This window comes from Haliotis cracherodii, unplaced genomic scaffold, assembly GCF_022045235.1.
Source record: "Haliotis cracherodii isolate W230 unplaced genomic scaffold, xgHalCrac1.p SCAF_13, whole genome shotgun sequence".
NCBI classification, from domain to species: Eukaryota; Metazoa; Mollusca; class Gastropoda; order Lepetellida; family Haliotidae; genus Haliotis; species Haliotis cracherodii.
Genome location: NW_027266268.1, coordinates 22,868,104 through 22,883,374, shown reverse-complemented (window position 1 = coordinate 22,883,374; position 15,271 = coordinate 22,868,104). Strand labels below are relative to the sequence as shown.

Genomic DNA, 15,271 nt, shown 5'->3' with positions numbered 1-15,271 from the left:
AAGTTTACGAAAGTGTGATCCTATAACATCTGGTTTGATCTAAAACAATATTGGGGTCCCTAAAACGATTTCAGATAATTTTTATTAAATATATTTTTCATGACTTGAAAAATATATGGGCGTGCTGTCAGCAACGTTTACACATTCAATATGCAATTATCTCTAGACTATTTGATTATGGCGTGGTCTCCAATACTAAACATCTGGCGACAAGGCGTCATTCGGAGCGGTCTATCTACACTGAACAGTGCATGTAAATTGCACACGTGCGTGCAGTGTGCTGCAACATTTCAGTGTGCATCAAAACCACTGACGTACATGTCATCACTATCTTGTTATATGAATATGCATCGCCATTGTAATGTTAAGGCAGAGAATTTATGTATGTCAACTTCTTTATTATGAGGAACACGACGTTTGGGAGTACATGCTTACTCCTTCATCAGGTGAATGAATGCTATGAGGCAGTAGACATATATATGTACATGTAAGAACAACAAAAGTAATAAGATAACAAAAGGTGGAAACTTAACAAGGGAAGCCAACAGGTAATTGGCGCTGATAAGTGATTAACAATAGACTATGGAAGCCAACAGTTTACAGTATTTAGCGCTGATAGATGATAGACAATAGGTGATAACAATAGACAATGGAAGCCAACAGATTAGCGCTGATAGATGATAGACAATAGGTGATAACAATAGACAATGGAAGCCAACAGTTTACAGTAATTAGCGCTGATAGATGGTAGACAATAGGTGATAACAATAGACAATGGAAGCCAACAGTTTACAGTATTTAGCGCTGATAGATGATAGACAATAGGTGATAACAATAGACAATGGAAGCCAACAGTTTACAGTAATTAGCGGTGATAGATGATAGACAATAGATGATAACAATAGACAATGGAAGCCAACAGTTTACAGTAATTAGCGGTGATAGATGATAGACAATAGGTGATAACAATAGACAATGGAAGCCAACAGATCAGAGATGATAGATGATAGACACTAGGTGATAACAAAAGACAATGGAAGCCAACAGTTTACAGTAATTAGCGGTGATAGATGATAGACAATAGGTGATAACAATAGACAATGGAAGCCAACAGATTAGCGCTGATAGATGATAGACAATAGGTGATAACAATAGACAATGGAAGCCAACAGTTTACAGTAATTAGCGCTGATAGATGGTAGACAATAGGTGATAACAATAGACAATGGAAGCCAACAGTTTACAGTATTTAGCGCTGATAGATGATAGACAATAGGTGATAACAATAGACAATGGAAGCCAACAGTTTACAGTAATTAGCGGTGATAGATGATAGACAATAGATGATAACAATAGACAATGGAAGCCAACAGTTTACAGTAATTAGCGGTGATAGATGATAGACAATAGGTGATAACAATAGACAATGGAAGCCAACAGATCAGAGATGATAGATGATAGACACTAGGTGATAACAAAAGACAATGGAAGCCAACAGTTTACAGTAATTAGCGGTGATAGATGATAGACAATAGGTGATAACAATAGACAATGGAAGCCAACAGATTAGCGCTGATAGATGATAGACAATAGGTGATAACAATAGACAATGGAAGCCAACAGTTTACAGTAATTAGCGCTGATAGATGGTAGACAATAGGTGATAACAATAGACAATGGAAGCCAACAGTTTACAGTATTTAGCGCTGATAGATGATAGACAATAGGTGATAACAATAGACAATGGAAGCCAACAGTTTACAGTAATTAGCGGTGATAGATGATAGACAATAGATGATAACAATAGACAATGGAAGCCAACAGTTTACAGTAATTAGCGGTGATAGATGATAGACAATAGGTGATAACAATAGACAATGGAAGCCAACAGATCAGAGATGATAGATGATAGACACTAGGTGATAACAAAAGACAATGGAAGCCAACAGTTTACAGTAATTAGCGGTGATAGATGATAGACAATAGGTGATAACAATAGACAATGGAAGCCAACAGTTTACAGTATTTAGCGGTGATAGATGATAGACAATAGGTGATAACAATAGACAATGGAAGCCAACAGTTTACAGTAATTAGCGCTGATAGATGGTAGACAATAGGTGATAACAATAGACAATGGAAGCCAACAGTTTACAGTAATTAGCGCTGATAGATGATAGACATTCGGTGATAACAATAGACAATGGAAGCCAACAGTTTACAGTATTTAGCGGTGATAGATGATAGACAATAGGTGATAACAATAGACAATGGAAGCCAACAGTTTACAGTAATTAGCGCTGATAGATGGTAGACAATAGGTGATAATAATAGACAATGGAAGCCAACAGTTTACAGTAATTAGCGCTGATAGATGATAGACAATGGGTGATAATTATGGACAACTGGAAGCCAGGACTTAAATTATAACTGAAACATATACTCCGAAACGTGTTTCTCACAATAAAGAAGTTGACATCCATAAATTCTCTTCCTTATTTGTATCACTTCTACATGCCTTTCAAAGACTTCATTGTAATATTATTCAGTCTATTATACAGCGGTCTGTAAATAGTATAGTTTGGACCAGACAATCCAGTGATTGACATCAAGAGTATTGATCCAAGCTTTATTCCACCACTTGCACTCAGCAATATTCCAGCTATATGACGGCGGTCTGTAGATTATCGAGTCTCGACCAGACAATCCAGTGATTAATATCATGAGCATCGATCCACGCAATTGGGACCGATGACATGTATAAACCAAGTCAGCGAACCTGACCACCCGATCCCGTTAGTCGCATTTTACGACAAGCATAGTCGCCTTTTACGGCAAGTATGGGTTGCTGAAGACCTATTCTACCCCGGAATCTTCACTGGTGATTGATCCAAGCAATTGGGATACGATGACCTGCATCAACCAAGTCAGCGAGCCTGACCACCTGATCCCGTTAGTCGCCTCTTACCACGAGCACAGTCCCCTTTTACGGCAAGCATGGGTTGCTGAAGACCTATTCTACTCCGGAATCTATTACATGACACAGCATCCACACACATCAATATCGGCTAACGTCTATGAGAATAACACCTTCAGCAAGACAGATGAAACCTACAGGCTAATCACCACATGGGAATGCGACTTACCTTTACACGTGGTGCCATTGGGGGCCGGCGCCACCGTGGAGCCTGGCATCTGGGACGGATTGGCGAAGTACCCGGATTTACAGTCTGTACAGTTGTCTCCCGCTGTGTTGCCCGTACAGTCTGTACAGACACCGTGGCCCTTGGTGGCGTTGTACACACACGCACCTGCCCGACTGTTGCAGCTGCACGCTGCCAAGAAGATGCTACACCTTGACCATGTGCTATGTTAACAACACCTTGACCATGTGCCATGTTAACGTTCATTATGTAGTGAGAATGTTATGACATATATTGGTTTAAACATATTTTTATTTCAAAAGAAATCTGGATAGGTAAAAAAGCAAAACTTGCTCATGTAAATACCTCTCCAGGTAATAACTTTACAACAGCTGGCTATATATAAGATATTGCTAAACATAAACATCCTAATGCACAAATGAAATATATGAAGCCAATACAAATGGTGTCTGTGAAATAAGATAATGCAGTTATCCATTACTACATGCATAAATTTAGGCTACTCGAATATTTTGCTTTTGACAATGAAATCGTGAACTGATTTAAGAATAGTCATGTTTGTAGAACTGCTGACTAAACTACTGCCATGTAATATCGTTTTTTAAATCATACCCATGTGTGTAGAAATACATAGTGTTTCTGATATTATTGTATTTTTGACAGGTAAAGAAAAAGTGAATTGCGTCTTCAAAGTGATATCCACAAGTGCAGCCTGATATGTCTGATACATGTCGTCTAAACTGATAACATATATATGTCGTCTATAACATATATTCATGGTAGTGGCGGAACAAAACAGATTTAGTTAATATAGGACATGTAACTTTGGACAGAAGGCGATAGAAATATCTGAGAGATTGCTGTCCCAAATCAAAGTTGATTCGTCAAACACTACACTGATCGTTCAAAGCATAGCAACCTTTGCTCTTTTTGTAAAAGAAGACGTTCAAATAGAACTTCAATAATGAGGGTTAAGAAGGGCGTTTTTCTTAGGACGAATGACGTTAGCCTGGTGGGCTGCTTGTACGGCATATTGCAGATAATTTAATTTCGATTGATTACGATTTCTGAGACAACCATGGCGCCAACTGCTTCCTAAAGTCTAAACACATTGAATAGTCTACCACCATGTGCGATACCTGTATTTGGGGTCCCGATTTTCCAGGGTTTGTTATATAGATATATATACCTGACTGATCCTAGGTGTCTTCGTACACCATGGTTTATTATATAGAGGTTATCATATTGACTTGACTTACCTTCACATGCGTTCGGTGAGGTCGGAGTTCCCATACTCCAAGGTTTGTTGTTAAAAAGAGGTTTACACTTCTCGCAGTTGGCCCCCTCCGTATTGTGGCTGCAGACACATTCGTTCATGTTCTGGAAAACGCAATACGAAGTTCCCATGAAGACACGACATGAGGATAGTGTCAAACACCCTTCCATATCAAGGTTAGGTTATCTCCAATCTGTCACAATAAACACCCTGGACCCATTACTCGCCGTAGTTTCATTTGAGAAGCGACATCGACATTTCCATCTCGCTCACCCATCTTCATCCCTCTTATCCAGCTTCCTACATAATTACTCACGCACTATTTTCCACGTTACGTTTGTTAGTTTGTTGTTTAACGCCGCACTCAGCAATAGTACAGCTATGTGGCGGCGGTCTGTAAATAATCGAGTCTGGACCAAACACAATTGGGATACGATGACATGCATTAACTAGGTCAGCGAGCCGGACCACCCGATCCCGTTATTCGACAAACATAGTCACCATTAGCTGCAAGCATTGGTTGCTGAAGACCTATTCTACCCCGGATATTCACGGGCCATTTGTCATGTTACAAGTTATGGTAGCTAATGAGTCCGGGGTATGTAACATAATTTTCTTAAGAAACAGTGTAGACATCTTAATAGCACTATTAATTTAATGAATATGACACATCAAAATACAGTAAACTACGGTTATAACAGACTCAAAGGGACTACTAATTTTAGTTTGTTATAACCGTAATTCGTTATATGCATATATACAGCATAACTACAGCAAATAGTCGGGACAAACACGTTAGTTCGTTATATCCGTCAGTTCGTTATAAACGCATTCGTTACAACCGTAGTTTACTGTATATCGTTCAGCAGATGATAATAATAATAATGATAATAATAACGACGATGACGATCATCATCATCATCATGATAATAATACAACAACAATAACGACAACGATACTGCTACTACTACTACTACTAGTACTACTACTTCTACTGATGATGATACTACTAGTACTAGTACCCATGTACTTATATATTTCTCTAAGTGGACACACCTCATGCTCACAGCCACTACAGTTATTGTTCATTCGTTCGAAGCATCTTCCCGAAGCGAGTGAGTTAACTGATTGTAAAAGTCCAGCCTCCACGAGGAAACTGGACTTTTATAGTCAGTTAACTCACTTGCCTCGGGGAGAGGGTTCCAGTACACAGTGTACAGCACTATAGCTGCACCACTCTCTTGTGTGTATTTTCCAGTATAATATGATGGACCGGCTACGGCTAATGTTAGCTGCACTGACGCAAATGAAACAGCGATTTTTTAATAGACAAGTGTACTCAACAAAAGAATAGGCACACGTGTGGCCTAAAACATTACGGTCAGAACCAAACACCCGATGTTTCGCCATGCCCGTCACTAGCCTTCAACCGTAAACCCAGGAGTGTGTGAGTGTGAGTGAGTATGGTTTTACGCCGCTTTTAGCAATATTCCAGCAATATCACGGCGGGGACACCAGAAATAGGCTTCACACATTGTACCCATGTCGGAAATCGAAACCGGGGCGTGACGAGCGAACGCTTTAACCACTAGGCTACCCGACCGTCCCCGTAAACCCAGGAACTGTGATACTATATAACTGGTAAAGAGGAAGTAATCGAGCGACACCCAAAGGCTGGAAGACCGAAAGTACCACGTGACCTAAACATGTTGCAAAGGAATTACTCGTCTCTACAGAATACCAGTAATAATACTTCCAGTTAGGACTCAAGAGTAGAAAAAACCAATGAAGCTTAAATTAGTACTGTAATGCAAGCCTTATTTCGGAATTAAGAAGAGCTTGAATTAACGCTGAATGACTGACTTTCATTAACATTCCCATTATACAATTGATATTAGTGGCGTACAAGATCGCCGCATCGGTCTCCCCACCTATAAATACATATTTATATCAAGCGTACAACAGCTCGTGCTGTGAATTAGGCTGGCGAACTCACGGCTGCTATAAACGCCACGGTCTTTGTATCGCCAGCAAACGTCGATACGAACCGATCTAGGTAGATTACACGCACAAAGATGTCTTTAGTCATATAACAAAGGGGTTTGTATGCGGCTGTTTACTGTAAACACATGTGTCTCGTCATCGCCCACGTTAGCAGTGGAAGGTTAGATGTAAACGTGTATTAAATCAGAAGTTCCTGACATGTTTAAAAATATTGGTTCGCGGGTAAATCAGATAATCCACTGTAAGTTAAGACTGGGATGCAGTGATCTGAACGGTCACAAATTTGAAAGATTATTTAGCGATTATGCTGAATGTTCATGGTTTTTTTTTCAATGAAAGTGCTTTACACTTCCTATTTACTTGCCCAAATTATACTGAGATTAGATCTGAAAGCTATTATTATGTTAATGGATATGACCTGCGAACCGTCATCTTTGGTAACGTCAGCCAAGACAAAGAAATACAGTAAACTACGGCTATAGCGAACTCAAAGGGACCACAGATTCTAGTTCGTTATATCCGTAATTCGTTATAAACATATATACAGCACATAGGCAACAAATGGCAGGGACCTAAAAACCAATTCGTTATATCCGCCAGTTCGTTTTAAGCGTGTTCGTTATAACCGTAGTTTACTGTACTGCTGAATATCGTTGAGTCTGTACATCATTTCTTCTGTATGAGCAAAATATTTGTCTTAACATGCACTCTTATATAAATCTCACTAACAACTGTTTACCCTTGATGTACCACATATGACTTAATACCAAGTCTATACTACTGTATAATTATTCTACTGCTGCGTGTTCGAATTTTGTCGGGGAGAGATATTTATACAGGCCCTGCCTGTTTATTAATCAACTTTCACTGTATCGAGTGGAAATAAATATTGTTTAAAAAAAATTAAAAAGGTCGGTCGGGAGGCTAACTGTTTTCTGTTTACTACTTATCCGTTACTTATACTGTATCTGTAAATGTTATTCAACACTAAACATAATTTATTGAAGTCTACAGGCGTAACAACAGTAATTGCAGGAAGGTGGGTTTTCCAGATAGACGAGGTTCGGACTTGGGAATCATGGGTATGAATCTATACAATATTACTGTAGTTGAAATCAACAGGGGTAAGGGTATTTCTAAATTTATTTACTTGTTTTATTTCAGTTTCTTACAAATGTACATAGAAAGTGGGGTCATGCGAACAGCGGTATGTCAGGACGATAACGGCATTCATGTACCAGGACGTACACGCGATGAGCATTTCCATAACACAGTATTAAAAGCATTGTCGATAACATTCAGCAGAAAGCTCACCCGGTCAATATTGCGTCAACAGCCGGTAAGCGTCGGGGAGAATTATGCAGAAGAATGCAGTTATGCTATGAGAGTGTAGTTATGTAGTAGAGCGTAGTTATACAGGAGAGTACAGTGATGCAGTAAAGTACAGTGATAAAGGAGAGTATAGTTATGCAGTAGAGTATAGTGATGCAGTAGAGTATAGTTATGCAGTAGAGTACAGTGATGCAGTAGAGTATAGTGATGCAGTAGAGTACAGTTATGCAGTAGAGTACAGTTATGCAGTAGAGTATAGTGATGCAGTAGAGTATAGTGATGCAGTAGAGTATAGTGATGCAGTAGAGTATAGTGATGCAGGAGAGTACAGTGATGCAGTAGAGTACAGTGATGCAGTAGAGTACAGTGATGAAGTAGAGTATAGTGATGCAGTAGAGTACAGTGATGCAGTAGAGTATAGTGATGCAGTAGAGTATAGTGATGCAGTAGAGTATAGTGATGCAGTAGAGTACAGTGATGCACGAGAGCACAGTGATGCAGTAGAGTACAGTGATGCAGTAGAGTATAGTGATACAGTAGAGTATAGTGATGCAGTAGAGTACAGTGATGCAGTAGAGTATAGTGATGCAGTAGAGTACAGTGATGAAGTAGAGTATAGTGATGCAGTAGAGTATAGTGATGCAGTAGAGTATAGTGATGCAGTAGAGTACAGTTATGCAGTAGAGTATAGTGATGCAGTAGAGTATAGTGATGAAGTAGAGTATAGTTATGCAGTAGAGTACAGTGATGCAGGAGAGTACAGTGATGCAGTAGAGTACAGTGATGCAGTAGAGTACAGTGATGAAGTAGAGCATAGTGATGCAGTAGAGTACAGTGATGAAGCAGAGTATAGTGATGCAGTAGAGTATAGTGATGTAGTAGAGTACATTTATGCAGTAGAGTATAGAGATGCAATAGAGTACAGTGATGCAGTAGAGTACAGTGATGCAGTAGAGTATAGAGATGCAGTAGAGTACAGTGATGTAGTAGAGTACAGTGATGCAGTAGAGTATAGTGATGCAGTAGAGTACAGTGATGCAGTAGAGTACAGTTATGCAGTAGAGTATAGTGATGCAGGAGAGTATAGTTATGCAGTAGAGTACAGTGATGCAGTAGAGTATAGTTATGCAGGAGAGTATAGTGATGCAGTAGAGTACAGTGATGCAGTAGAGTATAGTGATGCAGTAGAGTACAGTGATGAAGTAGAGTATAGTGATGCAGTAGAGTACAGTGATGAAGTAGAGTATAGTGATGAAGTAGAGTATTGTTATGCAGTAGAGTACAGTGATGCAGTAGAGTACAGTTATGCAGTAGAGTATAGTGATGCAGGAGAGTATAGTTATGCAGTAGAGTACAGTGATGCAGTAGAGTATAGTTATGCAGGAGAGTATAGTGATGAAGTAGAGTATAGTTATGCAGTAGAGTATAGTTATGCAGGAGAGTATAGTGATGAAGTAGAGTATAGTTATGCAGTAGAGTACAGTGATGCAGTAGAGTACAGTTATGCGGGAGAGTATAGTGATGCAGTAGAGTATAGTTATGCAGTAGAGTATAGTTATGCAGTAGAGTACAGTTATTCAGGAGAGTATAGTGATGAAGTAGAGTATAGTGATGCAGTAGAGTATAGTTATGCAGGAGAGTATAGTGATGAAGTAGAGTATAGTGATGCAGTAGAATATAGTGATGAAGTAGAGTATAGTGATGCAATAGAGTATAGTTATGCAGTAGAGTATAGTGATGCAGTAGAGTACAGTGATGCAGTAGAGTATAGTGATGCAGTAGAGTACAGTGATGAAGTAGAGTATAGTGATGCAGTAGAGTACAGTGATGAAGTAGAGTATAGTGATGAAGTAGAGTATTGTTATGCAGTAGAGTATAGTTATGCAGGAGAGTATAGTGATGAAGTAGAGTATAGTTATGCAGTAGAGTATAGTGATGAAGTAGAGTATAGTTATGCAGTAGAGTACAGTGATGCAGTAGAGTACAGTTATGCGGGAGAGTATAGTGATGCAGTAGAGTATAGTTATGCAGTAGAGTATAGTTATGCAGTAGAGTACAGTTATTCAGGAGAGTATAGTGATGAAGTAGAGTATAGTGATGCAGTAGAGTATAGTTATGCAGGAGAGTATAGTGATGAAGTAGAGTATAGTGATGCAGTAGAATATAGTGATGAAGTAGAGTATAGTGATGCAATAGAGTATAGTTATGCAGTAGAGTATAGTGATGAAGTAGAGTATAGTGATGCAGTAGAATATAGTGATGAAGTAGAGTACAGTGACGCAGTAGAATATAGTGATGCAGTAGAGTACAGTGATGAAGTAGAGTATAGTTATGCAGTAGAGTATAGTTATGAAGTAGAGTATAGTGATGAAGTAGAGTATAGTTATGCAGTAGAGTATAGTTATTCAGTAGAGTACAGTTATGCAGGAGAGTATAGTGATGAAGTAGAGTATAGTGATGCAGTAGAGTATAGTGATGAAGTAGAGTATAGTGATGAAGTAGAGTATAGTTATGCAGGAGAGTATAGTGATGAAGTAGAGTATAGTGATGCAGTAGAGTATAGTTATGCAGGAGAGTATAGTGATGAAGTAGAGTACAGTGATGCAGTAGAATATAGTGATGCAGTAGAGTACAAGTGATGAAGTAGAGTATAGTTATGCAGTAGAGTATAGTGATGAAGTAGAGTACAGTGATGAAGTAGAGTATAGTTATGCAGGAGAGTATAGTTATGCAGGAGAGTATAGTGATGAAGTAGAGTATAGTGATGAAGTAGAGTATAGTGATGCAGTAGAGTATAGTTATGCAGGAGAGTATAGTGATGAAGTAGAGTACAGTGATGCAGTAGAATATAGTGATGCAGTAGAGTACAAGTGATGAAGTAGAGTATAGTTATGCAGGAGAGTATAGTGATGAAGTAGAGTACAGTGATGAAGTAGAGTATAGTGATGCAGTAGAGTACAGTGATGAAGCAGAGTATAGTGATGCAGTAGAGTATAGTGATGTAGTAGAGTACATTTATGCAGTAGAGTATAGAGATGCAATAGAGTACAGTGATGCAGTAGAGTACAGTGATGCAGTAGAGTATAGAGATGCAGTAGAGTACAGTGATGTAGTAGAGTACAGTGATGCAGTAGAGTATAGTGATGCAGTAGAGTACAGTGATGCAGTAGAGTACAGTTATGCAGTAGAGTATAGTGATGCAGGAGAGTATAGTTATGCAGGAGAGTATAGTGATGAAGTAGAGTACAGTGATGCAGTAGAATATAGTGATGCAGTAGAGTACAAGTGATGAAGTAGAGTATAGTTATGCAGGAGAGTATAGTGATGAAGTAGAGTACAGTGATGCAGTAGAATATAGTGATGCAGTAGAGTACAAGTGATGAAGTAGAGTATAGTTATGCAGTAGAGAATAGTGATGAAGTAGAGTATAGTGATGAAGTAGAGTATAGTTATGCAGTAGAGTATAGTGATGCAGTAGAGTACAGTTATGCAGGAGAGTATAGTGATGCAGTAGAGTACAGTGATGCAGTCGAGTGGTTTAGAGGTGCGCATAATGTGACTAATGAGTAGCTGTAAACGTTCACGACTTGTCACTGCAGGGTAAATGAAAGGATACACCCATATTTGATGGTGCCTAGAAATGAAACAGTCAGGAATGGTATTCGATGCTGATGCATTTGATAGTGTTTCATAGTTGTGCTTTGAACCTTACATTCGCAGTATTTCGGGGACTGTTTTCAGCCTAGTAACGTTTTCATATTTTATAATGTTTTGGTCAAATCCATTTTCAACTGTACACTTCCTTTCCCCATGCAATTAATATAAGGACTGAAATAAATAACAACAATAAACTTTAAATTAATTATTGCAAAAAGAATTACAACGCTACATACAGGTCCTGTGCACGTTGCTGAATGTCCGAGGCAGTGACAAGTCCCATCTACTTTGATATCCGCTATAGCATAGTAAGACTGGAGAGGTGCCAGTGTGGCTGGCTTGATGAGGGCGACTCGGACTGCTGAAGCCGTGTAGTACTCCCTCACTGTCCGGTTCAACCTGAACGAGGTTCTGTATTCGTTTGCAGGGTGAAGCTCGATCTGGAAACAATGGCTGATTGGTTATGCTGAAAATATAATACCTGTTTGTAGAGCCTCTGATATACTCCGCCATTACACTACATAATACAGAACCGCAAAAGAAACGTCACATTATGAAAATACTTAATAAAGGTTTCCCATTGAAATATGAATGCAACTTTTGGAGGTATCTCGTTATTGACGTTAGTCTGTCTCCACATTAAATGCTAACTACCAACACGTGACACAAATACGGATGGAATGGGTCGCCAGAACGCAGCTGAACAAACGACCATGGTACAAAGTCCCGAATGCTTTCTATGAAAATCAAAATGAGCCTGCGTTTCTTGTACCTTTTCTGATAAACGACACCCCAATACGTCGATTCAACATTCTAGTATCGATACTAGCGCCATGCCAAGACGAACAATCAGAGAAATGAGGCTTTAGGACGACTGCATGTTGGTGGCCTGGTATCGTTGCTGTAATATGTAGATGGTTCTCTCGTGGACATTAAAAGTATTGGCAACTATTCGTGCAGTCTTTCCAGTATGCAGTTCCCACCCAGAACTTTTCGGAGAATGTGAAGACTCCCCAATACTGCAGCCTTCTGTATTACCCAGATTGTCAGGGGGGCTGTATTCTGGGTACTCTCCCAATGTCAGTCAACAGATTGGAAGGTACCAAACCTAAGGCACCGAGACCAATGGGTATAGGGACAACTTGGTACTTGGGATGCAAGCGTGACATTTCGAAAGCGAGGTCCGCATATTTGCCATGTTTTTCCTAAATCTTGTCAATCACATTAGTGTCAAAAGGGATAGAAAATTCAATGATATAAATGCTTTCGTTGTATTTATCAAAAAGGATAAGATCAGGTTTGTTTGCCTGGATAGGTCCGAGGCCTATTCCAAAGAAGCTTGTATTTATCATTTTCCATGACGTCCTCTACATATTCTGGGTCGTACCATGGATGGACCTCTATGTCAAAACCACACGCATGGCCAAGACGGTAAAATAAGGATCAAGCCACTCCATCATGTCGCTTAAGATACGGTGTTTGTGCCAAAGCTGGGCATCCACTGACAATGGACAGTCTCATATGAATTCATTGTATAAATCACTTCTCAAATTTACATTTTGATACAAAATCACACATTGACGGTTTCGAGTGGGAAGTGACTGGTCCTAAGCAGCAAACAGAAAGCCTTCTGTTTCACTTTTCAGGCAAGCGAAGGACTCTGCAGAGATACTGATCTTCTCAACACACGGTACATGAACTCGATGCAGTGGCCGTTCAGATAGTCTCTCTTGGAACGATTTGATATGACATTTCGCTTGGTTGACAGTCACTTCTGTACCGTCCAGCAGTACAGAACCATCAACAAAATCAACATTGACTTTGAGATTATGTCCCGCATCCTTGGCTCGCTTAAGGAAACTCTGGAATGCCATTTTTTCATCATTACTCTTGACATGCCTCACAAGAGGATCATCAGACAAGTAAATATGTGCAAAAGTGCACATTACAATTCTATCATGAAGCACCTCCACGTTAATCACCCCCCCCCCCCCTCCCAAACCACGCCCTAATTGGTAAATATAAGCGATTGAGAGAAGAGCAGGGAGGTGGGATCTATTCTCTGACATAATTCGTCGTGTAAGAGTGTCAATACCTTGAATTTGTTAGTTTCTACCAATCAACAACACCAAAAGAATACGAAAGGACCAAACAAATACGAAAGGACCAAACAAATACGAAAGGACCAAAAGAATTCGATTATTATTATTATTGGCCGTCATATTTGTGGAATATTGCACGTGTTTAAAGGGGTCGCATATGCATCGTGTGATGTTTGCTCACACCAGTTCAAAGTAAAAGAAATAAAAAAATGAAAACGATTTCCTTGGATTGTAGTTGTCCTTACTGCGCAAAGACAGCAAAGGGGCGGCACACGCCTTGTAATACTATGACCGTTATCGAATATTGGACACAGCTTTGAATAATGTTTGTAAATTTTGTCAAGTATTGAAATTATTTAAATGCTGTCCATTTGAATATTCTTTAACTGCAGGAAACCCGTCCAAAATACACCTGAATCCCAAAATATTAAAACAGAATTAATGTTTTCAAAGTGGAAATTGAAGAGTGAAAAAGCTTAAGGCTTGAAAGTTGAAAAATGAAACGTTTGTTGTTCCCACTGACGAGGTCTGACATAACAAAACTATTATATGTAAGCATCATAATGTGAATAGTGTGATCAAATAACTTGGTGTACGTGACATCTACATTATGCCACATATAAGGCCAGTATGTAACAGAGGAAGGAGTCTGTCAAAACCATGTAACAATACCATCAACTTTTGACTTGAATCATAACTAGAAGTCCTTGACCATTTCTTTTTGGTATTGGATTCCAAAGCTCCATAAAATCTGTACAAAGAGAAATACATTGTACCGCCATTTCCCTGTTTCAAAGATTAACCATAATCAACCCTCAATGTAATCAAGGCTGATCATTCTTTATATTCACAAAAAGTCTTTGAGACAATTGGAATTAATACCAAGTGATTCTCAAAATCTCAAAGAAATTGCTAGACTTTATTGCAATATCAGAAAAGAACCAAGTTCAATTCTGTCAAAACATTTGATTGTCCCACAATCATGATAAACTTCATTTTGAAACTCTGCATTCCTTGATCCAAGGGGCACCTGTCACTACACGTGGTGACCCTAGATATGGTTACATAATTACCTATCTTCACAGGTTAAGGACATTTTGTCCCAAATGAAGGCTAATGTCAACAATTCTGTCCCACCACTTGCAAACTGAAACGTACTGGGTCCAGAACCTATTCCTGTAGTGCATCGATGTTATGGAACTCCTTGCCACAAGAAATCAAACTGTCTTCTTCTTTCCAAGTCTTTAAACCAACCCACAAAACACATCTCTTCAGAACAATGTACTGTAAAGAAACTCTCGTGTACCGTTGTGATCAACCACCTAATAGATGGATTAGCGCATGACTTTTATATTATATGGACTTTTAAAAGTGGACTTTTATATTATATGTTATTATGAATCTGAATTTCAGCTCCGATTGGCAAAATAAAAACAAAGGAATTTGGCCAAGAAGTTAAAAACTTCAGCTTCAGGTATATTGGTGGTCGGATATTCCCTTCCACTGATTTACCATCTTGAACAAGAAACAGTGACCCGTTAGACCGCCTCATTTGTCTCATATTTAGATCAATGTATAAAGATTCAGAGTGACAATTGTCCCTATATGTCGAGCAATATGTCTGCAGCTCCAGCCTTTGTGTCTACATTTCACAGCTTATGAGGTACGTTGAGCATGCTCTTTTACGAAGATTTAAAAAAACCATTCATGACATCCATGACAAAAATGATCTTCGA

The 15,271-nt window shown here is 39.0% G+C and overlaps 1 protein-coding gene across 2 annotated transcripts in view; it reads right to left on the bottom strand.

Moving 5' to 3' along the window:
* Positions 1 to 15,271, bottom strand: part of LOC139459772 (laminin subunit gamma-1-like) — a 76,976-nt gene that overhangs the window by 60,116 nt on the left and 1,589 nt on the right. For both annotated transcript variants that reach the window (XM_071241435.1, XM_071241436.1), the window contains exons 2-4: positions 11,670 to 11,873; positions 4,424 to 4,544; positions 3,147 to 3,335 (exon numbers count right to left, since the gene is read on the bottom strand). In XM_071241435.1, coding sequence (XP_071097536.1) covers positions 3,147 to 3,335; positions 4,424 to 4,544; positions 11,670 to 11,873 — 514 coding nt within the window. The remainder of the gene's footprint in view (positions 1 to 3,146; positions 3,336 to 4,423; positions 4,545 to 11,669; positions 11,874 to 15,271) is intronic.